Raw genomic sequence first — 22,201 nt, 5'->3', positions numbered from 1 at the left:
CTACCTCTCACTGTAGAATTGTACTGATTGAACACAGATTGGATGATTAGCTTGCTGAACGCCTCATTCAGTCCACAGGGGTGACCCACAGTCAGTGTCTCTACAATTCTCCTTGCCACTGCGCATTTGACTTCCCGATCCTGGGCCACCACATTGCAATCAGGAACAGATTCACGCTTTTCACTTGGGAATTGCATTGCCTGTCGGACTCAACACTTTGGTTAGAATTTTCATATTAGAATCATTTGCTCCATCTTCTGGAACGACCTTTGTTGGTCATGGTGAATGGCTACACCAGATTCCTGGGACTGGAAGAGTTGTGGGTCGGTGTTTGGGCTACACAGCTGGCAGGCTGGTCAACAGCGCTGGGACCATAGGGTCATCGAATGATTTACTTTGACACTGGAACCTTATCCTCTTTGCCAGATTTTCCATACTCCCCTCCCACTCTTTTTTTTCTGCTGCAACCATTTATAGCTCCTTTTCCCACCCTCTGTTTCTCTATTTGACGCATTCTCTTTACACCATCATCCCTTTTGTCATTGAATCAATGCTGCCCTCCACCAATCAGAGACCGTCCCTTTTATTTTTATTTTTTGTTTATTTTATGTGTTTATTTTAGTTTAGTTTGCTTCTACTGTGCCTACCCACAGTTTTTTTTCCATGTTTGTGCTTGGGGCTAGGCAACTCAGTTTTCAGTCAGTTAACACCCTCTCTGTACTAATACTTTGTCTTTCAGCACACCATTTACATACCGTTTGCCTTTGTTCCATGACCTCCTGGTCAGTTATTCTCTATGACCTCGTCCAACAACGCCTTCTCTTTTGTTATCTCTTGTCCCACCCCCGCATTACTTGTTTAAAACCTTTTATATTTCTAATATCTGCCAGTTCTGATGAAGGGTCACTGCCCTGTTCTCCACAGATGCTGCCAAGTTGCTGAGTATTTCCAGCATTTCTTGTTTGTGTTTCAGATTTCCAGCATCTGCAGTATTTTGCTTTTACTTACCTTCCCCTTTATTGCTCCCTCCCTCGACACCCTATTGTTCACTGGCTGTCCCATTACTTTATGAACATGATCTCTAATATCTTCCAGCTCCAATGGAAGGCTATCAGACTGAAACGTTCACTCTGTTTCTCTATCCACAGATGCTACATGACCTACTGTCTTCTCAATTTACTCCTATTTGATTTACAGCAGTTTCAGCATTTTGTTTTTGCTCCAATCCTTTAGCTTAGATATTAGTACTGGGTGTGGGGATCAGGTAAACACGGTGTGGAAGTCCAGGTTTGTCCCAACATGTTGTAAGATTTGAACTCCACAGATTGTGTCGTTTAACCTTGACAGGTTTTCTCACCTGAAGTCAGAGTCATCGAGTTATACAGCACTGAAAGAGGCCCTTCGGCCCATCATCTCAGTGCCGGTCATCAAGCATCTATCTATTCTAATCCCATTTTCCAGCACTTGGCTCGTAGCCTTGTATGCTATGGCGTTTCAAATGCTCATCTAAATACTTCTTAAATGTTGTAAGGGTTCCTGCCTCTACCACCCCTTCAGGCAGTGTTTTCCAGACTCCAACCACCCTCTGGTTGAAACAATTTTTCCTCATATCCCCTCTAAACCTCCTGCCCCATACCTTAAATCTATGCCCCCTGGTGATTGAAACCTCCACTAAGGAGAAATGTTTCTTCCTATCTACCCTACCTATGCCGCTCATAATTTTGAATACCTCAATCATGTCCCCCTTCAGCCTTCTCTGCTCTAAGGAAAGCAACACTAGCCTATCCACTTTCTCTTCACAGCTGGAATGCGCAGCCCATGCAACATCCTGGTGAATCTCGTCTGCTGGACAGGCCTGGCTTCCAGTCAGATGGAGAGGACTCCAGGGCAGGTTGAGAAGTTGTTCTTATGAATTCCTGAGGGAGCCTGATCCTGGGTCGAACTCCGGGAGCTTCTCTGATCCATGTTGGGAAATGGGGAGGGAACCCAATTCCGGGATGGAGGTGGTCTCGTCCTGGGGAGAGTCGAGGGGAAGGGTGTGAGATCTTGGGATGTGGAGGGTGCAATCCCGGGTAGAGGGTATGATCTGGGTACTGGAGGGTTGTGCCCGAGCCTGGAACCGTGTCTGATCAAAGTTGGGGATCCGGATATTGTCTGATCTCGGGATGGGGCTGGTCTGATCCACGGGGGATGGTCTCATCCGGTTTGTGGGCGGTGATGTGTATTCCCGGGATGGGCATGTTCCAATACTAGGGAGTTTGTCTGATCCAGATGGGAAAACGGGAACTGTCTGATCACGGGATGAGTTGTTCCGATCCCAGGTGAGGGTCTGATCCCGGTCATTGGGGTTATTTGCATGAGGGTGGCTGATACTCTGATGGATGGGAAAATTGGGGAACAAGCGGGAAGCACTCCTGCTCTTCTTGCCTACGAGATGTGCTGTAAAGAGAAATATATTCCCCCTGAAGCTGTCCTCTTCTGCCTCAACTGCTACTTTCCAGAGTCCTGGGAAACATGGTGGGTCACGGTGAGAACTTGTAAACCAAGTTAAATCAGAGACTCCCAGCCTCATTAATAGATTTAAGGCGCCAACGTGACTCCTGTGATCAATGATTTGTCAGCACCCTGTCCCGACTCCTTTAAACTTGGTTAATTCTCTCACACTCCGTCCCTTAGTTTCTGGGTCAGACACGGAGAATGTTTAATCAGTAACTTTCAGTCTCTTTTCCCTTCTGTCTCTTCCAGTTACTTTACTGGCGATTGTGATCCTGTTCTGGGGAAAGTGCAGACTCTTCACCTGCACCACTCGCTACCTGGTGGCCATGGCAGCAGCAGACCTACTGTTCATTATCACTAATTTCATATTATTTTGGATCACTGTGTATTTCTTCCCAGGATCTTTCCTGAGCATCACTCCTGTGTGCAGTGCTGTGGTGACCCGGAGTCGTGTTGCTATGAACTGTTCTGTCTGGTTCGCCGTTACTTTCTCCTTTGATCGATTTGTGGCCATTTGTTGCCAGAAGCTGAAAACTAAATATTGTACCAAGAAAACTGTGGTCATAGTTCTCGCAACAACCTGCATTCTGCTCTGTTTACAAATCATCCCCTTCTACTTTGCAATTGGACCAACAGAGAAAATTGACAATGTACCACGGAGCTGTAAATACAAGTCAAGCTATTACATTGAACCCGGATGGATGGGTTATGATCAGTTTGATACGGTTTCATTCCCATTGCTGCCATTTGCTTTAATCCTGTTGCTCAACGCTCTGACAGTCAGACACATTTTATTGGCCAGTCGAGTCCGTAAGGGACTCAGGGGTCAGAGCAAGGCAGGGAATCACAGTGACCCTGAAATGGAGAGCAGAAGAAAGTCTGTGATTTTACTCTTCAGCATATCCGCCAACTTCATACTTCTGTGCTTGACATATGTCGTATGTTTCTTATATTACACCCTTACAGGAATAAATCCCAATGACAATGTTTCATCATATATCTTTCAGCAAGTCGGATGGATGCTGATGAATTTAAGTTGCAGCACAAACACATTTATTTATGCAGTTACTCAGTCCACGTTCAGAGAGCAGGTCAAGAGTGCGGTGAAATATGCGGTTACATCAATTATTCAGTTAATGGATAAACAAAACAACCGAGAACAGCCCACAGGTGTGTCCAGTTTTTTGCATTCCAAGATTGCAATATACATCCTTAAACTTTCATCAACTGAATAACACCAGGAATTGCTGAGGAACTGAAAATACCCCAGTGCTGGCGGCGGGAACAGCCACTCTGTTTGGGACACGGCACTACTGCTGATTGACAGAGGAGTAGATACATGACAAACATCAGCCGGTAAGGCAAAAGAACTGACTGCTGGAGGACTGGAAGGAAAAGATCTGGATGAGTAATAAAAAGCATCAAAGAGCTGCGAACAACAGGCAAGAAGTGACAGACAGCTGGATGACTGGATGTATACTGGCAGCATGTGTCTCACACACCAAGAACCATCGGTGATATTTGGAACAGCAGACATAAAGCCTGGGAGCTGTAGGAGAGTCAGAGTGCCCCAACATGGCAGGAGGGGAAACAACATCCACAATCTCTCCTCCACATGAACCGATTCCATTCTCAGCTCCTTATATCTGCCCAGAAATTTTTTAAAAATGTCCTTACCAAAGCAAAATTTGGCAGGTGCTGGAAATCCTATTGTGTCAATTGACTGCCTCTTTTATTTCTGGAAACACTTTTTGCCGCCTGTCTCCTTCTAGAGACCCTGACATCCCCCACCATCCCAGCCTAGATGCTGCTGTCTATCACTCTCCCACCCCAAGTCAGAGGGTGGGGCATGGGGGAGGTTGAACCCAGTCTGGACAAGTGCAGATAAGAGGCTCGAGCAGGGAGACAGGACCTGGGTCGAGGAAGCAGGGCCGGGATCAGCACAGGAGCTGACAATCCTGACACCTCAGCTTGGTGACTGCTTGGATGGATAGGGCTGAGTCCCTTCTTTGTCCCCATGTTAGCTGATATTGTTAACTGTTCCCTCTCAGCTGATACTGTCCCTGTCTTCTTCAAATCTACTGTTCATCAACCCCCCCTCAAAAAAAACTCTTGACAGCTCCACCCTTACAAACTACCATCCCATCTTCAACTTCCCTTTCCTCTCCAAGGTCCAGGAACGTGTTGTCACTTCCCAAATCCGTGCTTATCTTTCCAGAAACTACATGGTTGAATCGTTTCAATCAGGTTTCCCCCATGTCACAGTACCGTAACATCCCTTATTAAAGTCACAAATAACATCCTACGTGACTGTGACAAAGGTATACTTTCCCTCCTCCTCTTTCTCGACCTGCCTGCAGCCATTGACACGGTTGACCACACCATCCTCCTCCAACGTCTTTCCACTGTCGTCCAGCTGGGTAGGATTGCTCTCACGTGGTTCCATTCTTATCTACATAATCACAGCCAGAGAACCAATGGATTCACTTCCTGTTCCCACACTGTTACCTCTGATGTCTCCCAGGGATCTATCATTGGCTCCCTCCAATTTCTCATTTACATGCTGCCCCTCAGTTACACCATCCAAAAACACAGCGTTAGTTTCCATATGTATGCTAATCACAGCCGGCTCTATCTCACCATGACCTCTCTCGACTCTTCATGTATTATCAGTCTGCTTGACTAACATCAGTGCTGGATTAGCAGAAATTTCCTCCGATTCTATAGCTGGAAAATTCAAGCCATTGACTTTGGTCCAGCCACAAAAACTGTTTACTCGACACGAACTCCATTCCTCTCCCGTTTACAACCTCCGTGCAATATATGACCCCGAAATGAGTTTCCCGCAACACATCTGCACGATCACGGGGACCGTCCATTTCCACCTTCAAAACATCACTCACCTCTGCCCCTACATCAGCTCATCTGCTGTTGAACCCACGTCCCTGCCTTTTTTACCTCTAGATTTGACTACTCTAACACACTTCTGGAAGGCCTCCCACAATCTACATTCTGTGGACATCCAACATTCTGCTACCAAGTGACCACAAAATGCCTTTCACCGACAGCCACTGTGTCCACTGACCTTCAGTGGCTCCCAGTCCAGCAACCTCTGAATTTTAAAATTCTCATCCTCGCTTTCAAAACCCTCATTGCCCCATCACTACCTACTTCTGTCATTTCCTCCAGGCCCCACAACACTCCCTATATATTTAACTTCCTCGAGGGCCAACAGCCTTCACTACCTCTGCAACCTCTGCCAGCATGTGCAAACTTCCCTATCTCTGCAACTTCCTCCAGCCATTACAACCCTCCCTATCTCTGTAACCTCCTCCAGACCCTATACGCCTCCCAAGCTCTGTAACCTCCTGCAGCTCAGCAATCATCCCTATCTCTGTAAATTCCTCCAATCATATCAATTCACCCTATCCCTGTAACATCCTCTGGACTCTATAACTATCCCCATCTCTGTAACCCCCTCCCAGCCCCTAGCTCTCTCAATTTGTAAACTCCTGCAGACTAACAACTCTCCCTATCTCTGTAAACTTCCCAAGTCCTTACAAACTTCCTTACCTCTGCAAAATCCTCCAACCTTTGCAAAGCTCTGCAATCTCCTCTCATAACTACTGCACTCTATACGCTGCAACCTCCTCCAACATCTACAGCACTCACTCACTCTATAACCTTCTCCAGCCCCTACAACCCTCCGTATCTCTGCAGCATCCTCCAACCTTTACAAAGCTCTGCAATCTCCTCCTGTAACTACAACCCTCCCTATCTCTGCAACCTCCTCCCGCGCTACAGCACCCCCTGTCTCTGCAAGCTCTTTCAGCCTCTATGACCTTCCCTATCGCTGTAACCTTCTCTAGCCTCTACAGTAATCCTTACCTCTGTAACCTACTCCAGCCTCTACAAGCCTCCTTATCTCTGCAAGCTCCTCCAGCCCTACAGCACTCCCTGTCTCTAAAACCTCTTGCAGCCTCTACAGCCCTCCTTGTCTCTGTAACCTTCCCTCCCTCGCCCTTACAACCTTTCCCATCTCCGTAAACTCCTCATGTCTTTACAAACCTCCCTATCACTTTAGTCCCATCCCTCCCTACAACCATCACTATATCAGTAACATGCTCCAGCCCATAGAACTCTATCTCTGTAACCTCCTCCAGGCCTACAGCTCTCTCTACCTCTGTAACCTCCTCCAGCCCCTACAACTCTCTCGATCTCTGTAACCTCCTCGAGGTCCTACAGCCCTCCGTATCTTTGTAACCTCCTCCAAGACTTACAAACCTCCCTATCTCTGCAAACTGCAACAAACCCGACAAGCCTCCCTATCTCTGTAACCTCCTCCAGCTCCTACAGCCCTCCCTTTCTCTAGAAACTCCCCGAGCACTGCAACGCTTGTTAACCCTGCAAACACCTCCAGCCCTACAACCCCCTCTATCTTTGTAACCTCATCCAGCCACTGCATCCCTCGCTATATATGGAACCTCCTACATCCCTAAACATCACCCTATGTCTGTACCGTTTTTCAGCCGCTATAAGACTCCTTATCTTTGCACGCTCCGCCAGGCCTACAGCCATCCCAATTGCTCTAATATCCTCCATCCCCTACAGTCCTCCATATCTCTGTAACCTCCTCCAATCCTCACAAATTCCTTTCACTGAAACCTCCTCCAGCCCCGATAACGCTCCCCATGTCTGTAAGCTGCACTAACACCGACAACCTACCCTATCTCTGTAAACTCCGCCAGCCCCTAAAGCACACCCCGCGCCTGTATATTCCTCCAGCTCTACAACTCTCCCTATCTCCGTAACCTCCTCCTCCAGACCCTACAACCATCCATATCTCCGTAAGCAGATTCAGTAGCAACCTTCAGAAGCGAATTGGAGAAATACTTGAAGGGGAAACATTTGTGGGGTTATGGGCGAAAGAGCAGGGTCAGTGGGACTAATTGGACAGATCGTTAAAAGACATGGTGCAGGAACAATGGGCTCAATGGTATCTATTCTGTTTGATTCTATGTATTCAAGAACGCTGATGACGCCACGATAGGTTGCATAGTAAACAGTGCAGACTGGGACACCATATTTAAAGAGACATTAATAGACGAAGTGAGTGGGTGAGACTGTTGCCATTGGATTTCAATGCAGGTAAGAATGAGGTCATTCATTTTGAACTGAAACAGGATAGATTTGAGTGTTTTTTTTTAAATGCTGAAATGATAGGAACAGTGGATGTCCAGCGTCATTCATGGATCCCTGCACAAAGATCACTAAAATAGTGATGTCGGACACCAGAACAGCACACAGTGTGCAATGTGTGGTCTAACCAAGGGATATGGAGACTAGAACTGTACACAGTGCTCCAAGTGTGGTCCAATCAAAGTAAGTGGAGACTAGAACTGTGTACAGTGTGCAATGTGCGGTCTAGCCAAGGGATATGGAGACCATAACTGTGCACAGTGCTGCAAGTGCAGTCGAACCAAGGGATATGGAGACCAGAACTGAACATGATGCGTGAAGTGTGGTCTAACCGTGGGATATAAAGACCAGAACTATGCACAGTGCTCCAAGTGTCGGCTAATCAAGACATATTCAGACCAGAATTGTGCACACGGCTCTCAAGTGTGATCTAATCAAGGTCTGTGGAGTCCAGAACTGTGCACAGAGCTCCAAGTGTGGTCTAACCAAAGGTGCAAGTAGAGCAGAAATATGCACAGTGTTCCATGAGTGATATAAACAAGGTTTGATCCAAGTTTCACATATCTGCTCTGCTTTTCAATTCTTTTCCCTTGGAAATAGATCACAGTGTTTGTCTTGCTTTTGCAATAACCTTATGAAACTATATCACTCTTTTTATTGATTTTTGCATCTGTCACCAGAGATTCCTCTGATCCTCTGCCTTATGTAGAGACTTATTTTCCAAGCCATATGTTGCCTCCTTATTCATCGTACTGAAATGCAGCACTTCACATTTTCTGAAATGTACTTAGATTTCTTGTGTGGGATTGCCCTGAGTCGGTGGCCTGTCTCTTTAAGAGCTCCGTGGTTAGGTGGCCTATCTCTTTATGAAGCCTCTGCTGTGATTGCGACATGGGAAGTAAATTTGTAGGCGGTGTCAGACATCAAAGAGTACTCAGGCAGTGGGCAAGAGGTGACAGCTAGAGGACCAGACCGAAAAGTGGCACGAAGAGAGTCAAAGCACGCTCCTCAGGACGGGAGAGGAAACAGCCAGCCACTCACATCTGCACAGAAAGAAAGAAATTTGTTATTGCAAGAGGAAAATTCTGCTGATGCTGGAATACTTCTTTTGTCATTTTCTTTTGACTTTGTCGGCACTTTATTGAATCTGATTCCCTTCCATTTCCCCAATCTGGTCATTGCCATCTCTCTCTCTCTCTCTCCCAGCTATGACAAATGGTGGGGGAGAGGGATCCCTGTCTGGATAACCCAGCCATGGTAGTTGGTTTGGGAGATGGTGCCAGGGTGAGACAATAATTCTGGGCGCTTCAGATTGGCAGCTGCTCAGATGGATTGGCCCGTGTTCCTTCCTGGTCCCCATGTTATCTGATATTGTTAACCGTTCCCTCTCCTCAGGATCTGCCCTCTGTTCTTCAAATCTGCCCTGATAACCCCCTCCTCAAAAAGACAACACTTTCCCGCTCCCCACTTGTCCACTCCCGCCCCATCAACAATCTCCTTTTCCTCTCTAAAGTCTTTGAACATGTTGTCATTCCCAATATGCGCATACCTTTCCCGGAATTCCATGTTTGAATCCCTCCTATCAGGTTTCCACCCCTATTACAGTACTGAACCAGCTCTTTGCAAAGCCACAAATGGCATCCTATGTGATAGTGACAAAGGCAAACAGTCCCTCCTCGTCCTTCTCGATCTGCCTGCAGCCATTAAAATGAAAAAAGGCAGTGAATTGACACAATAGTATTTCCAGCATCTGCTACATTCTGCATTTGGAAGAATGTGCATTTTTGTTTCTGAACAGATATGAGGAGCTGGGAATCGAATCAGTTCATATGGAAGAGAGATTGTGGATGCTGTTTCCCCTCCTACCCTGCAGGGACACTGTGACTCTCCTCCAGCACATCCGCCTTTATCCTCCGAATATCCCCTTGCCCTTGGACTGCTCTATGTGTGTGAGATACATCATGGCAGTCCATATCCAATACTCCAGCTGTCTGTCACCTCTTGCCTGTTGTTCACAGCTCTTTAGCTTTTTTCTTATTACTCATCCAGTGCTTTTCATTCCAGTCCTCCCTCAGTCACCTCGTTCACCTTATCCGCTTAGTCATGTGATGTATCTATTCCTCTGTCAATCAGAAGTAGGGCCGTGTCCTAAACATAGAGGGTGCCCCACCCGCACCGATGGGGGTATTTTCAGATCCCCAGCAATTCCTAATGTTATTCAGTTGATGAATGTCTATGGATAAATATCACATTCATGGAATGGAAAAAACTGGGACACATCTCTGGGCTGGTCTCAGTTGTTTTGTTTATTTATTAATTGAATAATTGACGTAACCGGATATTTCACTACACTCCTGACCTGCTCTCTGAACTTGGACTGAGTAACTCCGTAAATAAACGTGTTTGTGCAGCAGCTTAAATTCATCAGCATATATCCGACTTGTAGAAAGATATATGAAGATTCATTGTCATTTGGATTTATTCCAGCAATGGTATAATATAAGAAATAGATGACCTCTGTCAACCACAGAAGAATGAAGTTGCCGGATATGCTGAAGAGTCAAATGACCGACTTCCTTCTGCTCTCCATTTCTGGGTCACTGTGATTCCCTTCCTTGCTCTGACCCCTGAGCCCCTTACGGACTCGACTGGCCAATAAAATGCGTCTGACTGTCAGAGCATTGAGCAACAGAATTAAAACAAATGGCAGCAATGGGGTTGAAACTTTATCAAACCACTCACATGCCATCCATCCCGGCTCAGTGTAATAGCTTGGTTTTATATAACAGCCCCACGGTGTATTATCAATTATCTCTACAGTTTCAAATACAAAGTAGAAGGGGATGCTTTTTAAACAGAGCAGAATGCAGGTTGTTGCTAGAACCACAGCTGCAGTTTTCCCGGTGCAGTATTTAGTTTTCAGTTTCTGGCAACAAATGGCCACAAATCGATCAAAGGAGAAAGTGACAGTGAACCAGACTGAACAGTTCATGGTTGCGTGACTCAGGGTCACCATAGCACTGCACACAGGAGTGATGCTCAGGGAAGATCCTGGGAAATAATATTTATTGATCCGATATAGTATGAAATTAGTAATAACGAGCAGTAGATCCGCTGCTGCCATGGCCACCAGGTAGCGAGTGGTGCAGGTGGAGAGTCCGCACTTTCCTCGGGACAGGATCACAATGGCCAGTAAATTAACTGTAAGAGAGAGAAGGAAAAAGAGACTGGAAATTACTGAACAAACATTCTCCGTGTGTGACCGAGACAATAAAGGCAGGATTTCAGGATCATTACCGGGTGAGTATGAAAGGTTTAATTCTGTTTAAAGCAGTCAGGACAGGATGCTGACAGACAACTGCTCCCGGGAGGCAGGCTGTCAATTTATATATGTTAATGTGGCTGGGAGACTCTGATTTAAGCAGGTTTACAGTTTTCACTTTGACCCGCCATGTTTCCCTGACCTCTGGAAAGCAACAGCTGAGGAAGATGAGGACAGCTTCAGGGAGAAGAGAATTGTCTTTACAGCACTGTTAGTGGGCCAGAAAGAGCAGGACAGCTTCAGGGAGAAGAGAATTGTCTTTGGAGCACTGCTAGCGGGCCAGGAAGAGCGGGACAGCTTCGGGGAGAAGAGAATTATCTTTACAGCAGTGTTATTGGGCCCGGAAGAGCAGGAGTGTTTCCCCTGGCTCCCCAATTTCCCCAGCCATCAGAGTATCAGACACCCTCATGCAAATAGCCCAAGGGCCCAGGTTCAGACCCTCACCCGCGATCGGAGCAACTCATCCCGGGATCAGACAGCTCCCACTTCCTCAGCTTGATCAGACAATCTCCACAGTATTGGAACACTCACATCCTGGGAATACACATCACCTGCCCCGAACCGGATCGGACCATCCACTGGGGATCAGACCAGCCCCATCTCGAGATCAGACAATACCTGTTCCCCAAACCTGATCAGACACTCTTCCAGACTTCGACTGAGCCCTCCTGCACCAAAGTCGTACACTTGTCCGAGATCTGAGTCCTACATTCATAGATCGAGCACCTCCATCCCGGGATTTGACACCCCTCCCCTCCACTACTTGGATCAGACACTCTACCTGGGACCGGAACACCCTCACCCCGGGATCAGAATCCCCTCCCCACTCGCCCACACTGATCAGAGACTCTCCCCAGTGTTGGGACTCGGACCCGCCTAGGGTGAGACTCCCTCAGGATTGGGTATACCACCCACCTTCTCTTGCACCTGCTCTGGATTCCTCTCCCTTTGTCTGGAAGGCTAAAGAACCTGTCAAGGTTAATAAGGCATAATCTGTGGAGTTCAAATCCTACAGCATGTTAGGAGAAACTTGGACTTCCACCCCTGCCTACGTAATCCCCACGCCCACTACTACTGTCCAGACCAAAGGATTGGAGCACAAACAAAAGACTGAAAATGCAGTAAATCAGATAAAAAAGCAGCATTTTGGAAACTCACAGTCGGTCAGGCACCATCTGTGGAGAGAGAAATAGAGTTAATGTGTCAGGATGATAGGCATCCATCAGAACTGGAAGATGTCAGTGATTAACAGTTTTGAAAGAAATAGTGGAGCCAGGGAAAAGTGGGTTCTCGGGGAGGAAAGAAAAAAAGGGAAGGTCTGTGATCGGGTGGATGGCAGGAGGGATTCAGTGACACAAGGGATGATGGTGCAAGGCGAATGGGACAGTTAAAGAAACAGAGGATGGGTCTGGAAGATGGCTAACAATTGTTATAATCAAATGTAGTTAAATCAAGTGTTGAGTCCCACAGGCAATAAAATGTCGAACTGAAAAATCTGGTGATCTACCTCATTGAGATTCAGGGCACAGGATAGAGAGTTCTGATGGGGACTAGCAAGGAGAATTAAAGAGACAAATGACCAGAAGCTCAGGGTCATGCTTGAAGACTGAATGCAGGAGTTTCCAGAGAAAGCATCCAATCTGCATTCACTCAGTACAATTCAACAGTGACAGATAATCCCACTAATTATTCCCAAATATATATTTTCTCCATTGTATCTGATTGCACAATATCCAATGAAAGGCAAAGACCCGATAATTCAGTGAGTCTGTCAGCTACAAATGGAGACACATTTTCATTTGAGACAGCAGAATAAAACCGCAGAAATAATTGAGGAGATTGAATTCATTAAATGACCGCACTGATCGGATGTCTGTAAAACTCTGAGCCCGAGGATCAGCATGTAACATTATCAGTCACAGAGTAAAACCAGAAAGAAGTTCATGGACAATTTTACACAACTTCAATGGTTCGAGTCACTTACCAGGAACACCAATGACAGCGACGATCGGGTAAAATATTTTCTCGGGCATTAGTCTTGAACTTTCCATGTTCTGTGTGAAATGAACTGTCTCTTTGTGCCGCAGGCAGTCTCTCTGCATCAAACTGCGAGGCGGTACTCTCCCAGGGCCAGTAATTTATACACTGTGGGTTCTCCATGGGGAAATTGAAGTTGCAAAATTGTTCACATTGTTTTTCTAAAATTTTGAACAACAGATGACGACAGTCGAGTAAATTCCCTTTAGATTTCGAAACTTCAAAGACGTATGCACATGTATCCCCAGGTCCCTCTGTCCCTTCATACTCCCCAGAACTGGGCCATTAAGTCTATATTGCCTCTCCCTATCCCTTCTGCCAAAATACATCACCTCACATTTCCCTGTATTAAGTGCCTTCTGCCATTTGTCTGCCCATCCCGCTCACCTATATATGTCCTGTTGTAGTCAATTGGTGTCATCCTCACTGTTTGCATCTCCTCCAAGTTTGGGATCATGGGCAAATATTGAAATTTGACAAAAAGCACTGACTCTTGGGGAACACTGCTGTCGACCATCTTCCAGTCTGAAAAACAACCATTTACCACAACTCGCTGTTTTCTGTCCTTTCACAAATTTTTGATCCAAGCTGACACAGGCCCTCCTATTCCATGAGCCTCAGTTTTGTTAACCGGATGTTTATGTGCTACTTTGTCAAATGCTTTCCCTTCATCAACCTTCTCTGTTACTTCATCAAGTCCATGCTGGCTTTCCCTAATTAACTCAAACCTCTCCAATTTCTGTTAATTTCTTTCTTTTTCAATGCTTTCTCCAATTGTCCTTTTGAAAGCTACTATTGAATCTGCCTCCACCACTATCAGACATTGCATTTCAAATCTGAAGCACTTGTGTGGAAAAAAATCATTTTCCCCATGTCGCCAATATTTTTTTTGGCCGATCGCCTTCAATCTGGGCTCTCTGGTTATCAGTCCTTCAGACATTTGAAACAGTTTCTCTTTATTTCCTCGATCTAAAGCTTTCATGATTTTAAACACCTCGATCAAATCTCCTTTTAAGATTCTCTGCTCTGAGGAGAGCAAGCCCAGTTTCTCCAGTCTATCAGCGTAACTGTAATAATCTCATCTCGGAACCGCACTAGTAAATCGCCTCCATACATTCACCAAAGCCTCCACGTCCTTCCTAAGGTGTGGTCCCAGAATTGGACACAATACTGCAGCTGAGGACAAACTATTATTTTATAAATGTTTAGCATCACATCCTGACTTTTACACTCTAGACCTGTTTATAAAGCTCAGGATCCCATCTGCTTTATTAACCCATCAGCAAAGCGGGAAATTCTACCAGAACAATTAACCAGTTCCCTTAGACATGAATCTGTGAGTCGTTCCAAGGCTGGCGGGAGGGTTTAGAGAGAACCCCAACCTGGTCATTTTTTTCAAATAGAAAACCATCAATGCATTGGCAGGGATGTTAGTAAAGCCCTTCAGAAGACAGGAGGCCGCCATTCGGCCCTTAGAGCCTGTCCTGCCCATTCACTCAGGTCGTGGCTGATTTGCTCCTTATCCACATCGAGCTGTCTCGGCTCCGTAAACATTAACATCCTTTCCTAACAAATCTACTGACAGTCAGGAATTAATGTCACTGCTTGCTAACACAGGGGAATTCCTTCCCTAAACCTCTCCGTCACTCTATCTCTTATTCCTGCTTAATGACGTTCCTTTAAACTAACCTCTTTGACCAAGCTTTTGGTCATCAGCCTTAATCTCAAGATCTGTGGGTTTGATGTCAGATTTTGTTTTATAATACACCCTGCGTAGCGCCTTTGGGACTTTTTATTCCTCACCTTCTCCTTCACTCCGTCAATCTTTCTGTGTGAGAGACAGGCAGAGTGTGGGTGAGGGAGGGAAGGCAGAGAGAGAGAGAGAGAAAGGAATCCACAATAAAATCCTTGGTTAACTGAATTTTGAAGCGTAACCATTGCTGGGATCTTGCTGTGCACAGCTTGCCTGCAGAATTCCTTGTAACAGTGACTGCATTTTAGAAGTGAATTCATTGTGTGTAAAGCTCTCTTGAAGGCCTGGAATTTAAGTCCTGAGCTGGAAGCCGGTATAATTACCGAATAATCCTGGTGTTTTGGGCAGTGCCGTGAATTTGAGGGTGAAATGAAATGTGCAGCGGCCATTTGAATTGAGAGTGGTGTTCTGAGAGTGGATTTCTCTGTCTCTCTCTCTGAATGAGTGTAACAGGAGGGAGAGAGACGCAGGGAGTGAGGGAAACATGGAGGGAATGAGAGGGGTCACCAGTTGTTATCACCCTGCTACTTGTGGGATCTTGCTCTGCACAAATGGCTCTTTCCCAGTTTAAAGAGGGGGTTTCGCCCATTCTGGGGACTTAGGGGGAATCTGGCTATTGTCACATTGCTGCTTGTGGGATCTTGCTGTGCATCAAGTGCCCTGCAGCATTTCCTACATTCCAACAATGAGGACACTTTAAAATTCAGCTTCCTGTGGGTCTGAGTGTGTATTTCTCTGGGTTTTCTCTCCATCTTCCTCTGCTTTTCTCTTCCCCCCACACTCTCTCTATTTTAACCATTAATCAATAGGAGCCACAATGTGACGTGTGGTTATTTTAAACGGTGGCAGAAACACTTCAGAGGATGTTTCAATCCAGATTAAAACCCAGATCGAGAGAAAAAGAAACAAATGTGGATGGGGTGCAGGGTGGAGCAGGGGAAAGACAGGGAGAGGGGTGTTTGAGATTTTCAAACTGCAGGAATGTTCCTCTCTCTGAGATCTCTGAACGTACATCACTAAAAACAGATTACCTGCAAATTGCTGCCTCTGGGATCTTGCTGTGCACAGATTGCCTGCAGGTTTCCTGCATTGAAACATTGAGGACCACTTTAAAATTGAATTCATTGAGTGTCAACTGCTCCTGAGGGGAACATGAAGCTGTATAAAGGCTTGTTATACGTTTAAAGATGGAGTTTAGCATTTTCTGAGGACTGTGATGGGATATCTGGCTAATATCACATTATGGGATCCTGCTGTACATACATTTCCTGCATCAATTCCTACATTACAACACTGAGGCAGAAACAGATGGAGAGAAAAGTTGGGAGAGTGAGAAACAGCTGGAGGTGGCAGGTTAACTGCAGAGAGAGAGAGAGAGAGACAGGTGGTGTGTGGGTGAGGGAGGGATGGCAGAGAAAGATGGAGAAAGGCAGAGAGTGAGAGTGAAAGAGAGAGAGAGAGAGAGAGAGAGAGAAAGGAATCCACAATCAAAACTTTGGTAAACTGAATGTTGAAGTGTCACCGTTACTGGGATCTTGCTGTGCGCAGATTTCTCTGTCTCTCTTTCTCTCTCTGAATGAGTGTAACAGGAGGGCGAGAGAGGCGCAGGAGAGTGAGGGAAACATGGAGGGAATCAGAGGGGGTATGCAGTAGCCAGCTGTTATCACACTGCTGCTTGTGGGATCTTGCTGTGCACCAATGGCTTGTTCCCAGTATAAATAAGGCGTTTCGCCCTTTCTGGGGACTGAAATGTGGCTATTATCACATTGCAGCTTGTGGGATCTTGCTGTGCATCTAGTGCCCTGCAGCATTTCCAACATGAAAACAATGAGGACACTTTAAAATTCAGCTTCCTGAGGATCTGAGTGTGGATTTCTCTGTGTTTTCACAAGAATTTTACAGCAGTTGCAAGAGCTGAACGTGAAGCTGTATAAAGACTTGTTAGAAGTTTAAAGATGGAGTTTAGCATTTTCTGAGGACTGTGATGGGATATCTGGCTAATATCACATTGTGGGATCCTGCTGTGCGTACGTTCCTTGCATCCATTCCTACATTTCAACACTGAGGCAGAAACAGATGGAGTGAAAAAGAGGGGGAGTGAGAAACAGCTGGAGGTGGCAGGTTAAACGCAGAGAGAGAGACAATTGCAAAAAACAGGTGAAATTGTAAGGAAAGCTGGGAATTGCTTGTGCAAAGCAGGTTGATGGACAGAGCAAATTAAGTTTCTGCCATGCTCCCTGAATGGGCTTTTTTGCGGATTGTGAGATGGCAAAAAGGCTATTTTGGTTGTGTATGAGATAGGCCCTGAAGCTTACCATCAGAAGTTTTCGGAACTTACAGAGATTGGCTGGGCACACATATGTAGAATTTGCGAGGGTGAAACAAAAATAGTGTCCATTGGATACGGGCATTAAAGATGGAAACCACATGAGAGAACGTTCGAAAATTGATACTCTTGGAAAGTTGAAAATTTTGATTATTTCAGTAGTGAAAACTACTGAAAGCTGTGAAAGCTAGGCAAGCAGCTGAACTTGCTGATGATTTTGGACTTGAGGATGAGCCATAACCTTTTATCCCTCACGCTCACAAGCCCAAGAAGGACAACGCAAACAGATAGGCAAGTATCGAAAACCTTATTTGGGGATTCAAATAATCTAAATGAGATGCATAACAGATCTTCTGCAATTGCACCATAGCAAGCTGATCAAGAGGTATACCGAATGGAACAGACGGCTCTGACAGAAGGTGAGGCTAAAGGAGTTCCTGAAAGCTATTATTTGGCAAACGGGCTTTTAAGGAGGAAATGGAGACTGCTCCGTCGGCCTGCGGAGGCAGACTGGGCAGTTGTTAAACAGATGGTGGCACCACTTAAATATAGCTAGGCCTTTTTAAAATAAGCAAATGACATTCCCTTTGAAGGACAGCGGGAAATTCGGAAGAGCAAACCAAGTGCAAGCCAATCATATTAGTGCCCGGCCTCACAACGGAACACTTGAGAGCATCGCAAGCCAATATGAAAAAGAAATGGACAGACAAGAAAGCAAAAAGCCGACATGTCAACCAGGGGATGTCGCTTTGACGTTGTTAACATTGCCGGGGAAACCATTAAAGCACAGTTCCGTGATCCATAGAGAATGATTGAAAAGGTGGGTAAGGTAGATTGTTTGATTGACACCCCTGATCGCCGGAAAAAGAACCAGTTGTGTCAAATAGATTTGTCAAATCAATATTATTGCTGGGAGCAGGATAAGCCAATATAGGTATGTCAGGTAATCGGGACTGTTGAGAAGGAAAAAAGGATAGTGAGGATGAGGCAGAAGGAGGCCTAGACAACTATCAGAATGAACCTCCCAACTATGAGATTTGCGAATAATGAAAATTGGACCACATGCTGCTGCACTTAGAGGCAAAACAACGTGAAGACATAACAGGACATTTCACAACATTTAAACGAAACTGTAGGGAGAAGCCAGGATGTACAACATTAACCACACATGATGGGGGGAACCGTTCATTTAAAACCATATCTTTTCCACTTAAGTCCAGACAGACAGGCCAAAGTAAAAGCAGATATCCAATGCATGCTGGCGGGCAGCTTAGTTGAGCCTAGTCAGAGCAGCCGGAATTCGCCACTGGTCTTGATGCCTAAACATGTTGCGTTGCCACAACTTTGTACAGACTAAAGAAAAGTCAATGCAGTAACGAAGGGAGGCTCCTACTCAAATTCGTATTTACAGGACTGTATTGATGAACACCATGTGCCTTACAGAGACAACTGTGTTGAAGGGAAACTGGCAAACTCCTTTGACACCAAAGATAAGGAAATGTCCATTTTTGTTACCCTGGAGGGAGATTTCAGTATCAAGTGATATCACACATGTTAAAGGGTACTCGAGAGACTTCTCAGAGAATGGTGAACCCAGTAGTGGCCAGTGATCCTAGCTGTGCCGTTTAACTGGCTGAGGTAATGGATTATAGGGATGCTTTGAAGGAAAACATTTAACAAGTGAGAAATTATTTTTGGAAATTTGCGTTGTCCTGAATGTGATAATCTTTAAACAAACTAAATAATGTCAAAATATTTAGATGGAATTTGTTTTACAGCCTTATAGTTTGAAAATGACACATATTTCGGTGTAAAGCAATGCTATTGCTAGTGCCTGGACAAGAATTTAACCATGTTACGTTGTATGGGTGGTGATGGTACACAGACAATGCTGTAAATTATCAGTAGCGTGAATGGGGGCATGAACGTGAAAAGAATGTTAGAGTTCCTTGTTTTCCCACTTTCTATTTGTTTATTTTACATTGTAATGAAACGCATTTTAATAATGGTCTTTCATTCCGTCAAGAGTGGAGGTGTCACGGAACTATTTATTTGTCACTTCTATTCAAAGGAGTCTTTGCCTCAATATTGAATCTCACTTGACTAATTGTGATTTCTGGAAATCATATTAAAGGTACAACTGAGATCTTCCAATTTTCAATTCCAAATATAGATCTGCCCTTAGACTACGTGTTGATAGCTTTGTTTGACGCTTACAGCAGCCGAATTACTTTAAATCTCGATCAGGAAACGACTGTTCCATCAAATCCGCGTGGAGACTTTGAGTGGAATCTGATTATTGTTTCACTAGTATGCCTCACCCAACAGAAACTTAGCCCACAAAGACTTATAATGCAATTTTTTATTTGTTCTTAAGAAACAGCTAATTTTGAAAAGCATGTTTTTAAAGAAAGTTTGACCGTTGGTTTTTGAGTGTATGCGGGTGAATGTGGGAGTTAGGTTAAAGTCAGAAGTCATAAGGTCTTTAGACATAGGTATATCGTAATAGTGTTTAAGATTTATTTTTAATAAATAGTTAATTTGTTGCTGTCTAAAGATACCTGGCTTGCTCTGTTTTATTCTGGGAGTTACTAGAATTTGGTTGCTTTCCAGTTGGGTGGGGACACTTGAGTAACATGCTGAGACCTGTGGAGTGATGGGACTGAATTGACAGTGCATTGCATGCACCTCAGTTGTCACATCATCAGCAAACTTGGAAATATTTCATCTGCACCCTACATCCAAATGATTCCTGTGGATAGCTGGGGACACGCCCTGACCCTTGCAGTACCTGTGATTGCCTGCCAAACTGAGAATGACCCTTTTTTCCTACCCTCTGTGTTATGACCTTCCGACAATTCACAATACATGCCAGTATACTGCCCCCAAAACCATGTGCTCTAATTTTGCTTACTAAATTCCTGTGTGGGACCTTATTGAAATCTTCTGAAAATCCAAATACACCACATCCACGAGTGCTCCTTTATCTATTCTGTTAGTTATTCCTTAAAAAATGTTTGTGAAACATGATTTCTCTTTCATATATCCATGTTAACTGTACCTATCCTACTAATATCTTCTAAGTGTTCAGTGATCGCATCTTTTATAATAGATTGTAGCATTATCCTCACTGCTGATGTCAGGAAATCAGTTGGAGATTCTCAGTTGTTTTGAATGAATCTATTCGTTTGAGATGCTGTATGACTTTGATGGAATTTAATAGAAAGAAGTGGTGCATAACTTTAATTTTGAAAACAATAGGCAGAAGTTCCACTCTGAAATTTAACGTTGTTTGTTGGATTGCCACAGGTAAAGATAGCATCCACACACGAGTGTACAGTAGATCATCCCTTAAATGGCACATCAATATTCGAAAAATATTTGCTGAATGACCATTGCAGAGTGAAGGACATCACTGAAACTTCATGAGATCTACCGATGAGCCTACTTGTGCTTGAAGGTAATCACAATTGTTTCCATGCTAACGTGTCTTATTTTTTGCTAAGTAATATGATAATAATTGTCCTGGTATTGCAGATTTTAGCATTCAATATCAGCAGTAAATATATTCAATCATAACAGGGAATTAATTCGACTGTTGTAATCTGTTTTCTCCATTTTTTTAATGACAGTATGAAGAATTTTATGACCTCATGGTCCCCATGGAGGTCCAGCAAGGTATAAATTAAAGGCTCTGTGAATGTATCGCCTCAGAGTTTAATTCAAATAGATTGCCTGGAGCACAACTGGATAGATCGCTTCACAGAGAAAATGATTGAATCGTTTTTAAGTTTCTACGGAATATATTACCCAATTCTTGCCATCATTGGTGTTCCGAGTAAGTGACTATAGACATTGAGGATGTGTAACACTCTTATAAGTCGTTCGGTGGTTTTGTTCTGTGACTGGTAATGTTAAATTCTGATCCAGCTGTCACCATTACACAGACACCTGATCAGGGATATCATTAAGTCAAATATTCTGAATTACCGCTGCAGATTTATTCTGGTGACTCAATTGTAAATAATCCTCAGCAGAACAGGCAAAACTGATAAAAGGCTTTCAGTCTGAAAAGTTAACTGTTATTCTTTCTTTTCATGGATGATGCCTGCCCTGCTGAGTATTTCCATATTTTTCTGTTTCAGATTTCCAACATGTGTAGGATACAATTTTAGTATTGTGGAGCAATCCTCAGTTTGAAATTCACAGTCCCTTGAATTGTGAATCTATTGCCTTAGTTTAATATTTTGCACTGTTGAATCAAATCGCTGCAAAAAAAACACTCTCTGACGGATGTTGTTCGTGTCACTACGGAGGTTTACTGAGTCTAGGTCACTAACTGAACAAGAGCACCTTATCCTGTTATGAAGATAATCTGTCAGTCTGTTTATGGAATGGTGGTTGATGGCATTACTGATTTTGCACCGTTTATCTCCCAACTGACCACAGCCTGTGCCTGTTTGTTGTACTCGATAGACAGCTGCACCACCAACACCCCCCTCCGCCACCAACCCCCCTGTCCCCAACCCCCGCTGCCGCCCTTCGTCTGTTCCTCAAGGTGCTGACATTTTTAGGTGAATCTTACAAGTCTCTGTTGCACCATTTGACTTTATCTGACAATTCAAGTTGGGCTGCACAATGGCCTTTTGATGGCCCCATTTATGGGATATAAAAGTTGCTCACACTCCATTGTAATGAATACTAGTTAGAAGCGGAAATCCGAGCGAATGAACATTGTCGTAGTTCGTTTGAGTGCAGTTCGCGTTCTTCTGTGTTTAACAATCCTATTTCTAGGTGTATAGTATTGTTAACGGTTGTCAGTCTTAGTAAACAATGAGTGTGGAGGAGACAGGAGGTGGTATGAGTCAGGATTTGTCCTCCATTCTTTTGATGACCAATGTCACACTCTTTTAAAATTTCTGTAAGCTTTAGAACGTCTTAGTTTGTTTCTGTATTTTCATTGATAGACTTCTCGTAAGTGTGACACTGTTGAATTGTAGGTCACTAACTGGAGTGGAACACCTGACCCACATGACCCTTTATTATTGGAGTACACCTCACTATAGAA

At 44.5% G+C, this 22,201-nt stretch overlaps 1 protein-coding gene across 1 annotated transcript; it reads left to right on the top strand.

The window, feature by feature from the left end:
• Nucleotides 1–2,822: 2,822 nt before the first annotated feature.
• Nucleotides 2,823–3,731, top strand: LOC137385234 (G-protein coupled receptor 15-like). The gene has a single exon (XM_068060219.1). It carries the CDS (start codon nt 2,823–2,825, stop codon nt 3,729–3,731), a length of 909 nt encoding a protein of 302 aa, XP_067916320.1.
• The last annotated feature ends 18,470 nt before the right edge of the window (nt 3,732–22,201 follow it).

Source organism: Heterodontus francisci, chromosome 28 (assembly GCF_036365525.1).
Source record: "Heterodontus francisci isolate sHetFra1 chromosome 28, sHetFra1.hap1, whole genome shotgun sequence".
NCBI classification, from domain to species: domain Eukaryota; kingdom Metazoa; phylum Chordata; class Chondrichthyes; order Heterodontiformes; family Heterodontidae; genus Heterodontus; species Heterodontus francisci.
This window is presented reverse-complemented; position numbering and strand designations above follow the sequence as displayed.

Coding starts and splice junctions, on each gene's coding strand:
- LOC137385234 (XM_068060219.1), top strand. CDS start 2,823: ATGGCAGCAGCAGACCTACTGTTCATTATCACTAATTTCATATTATTT.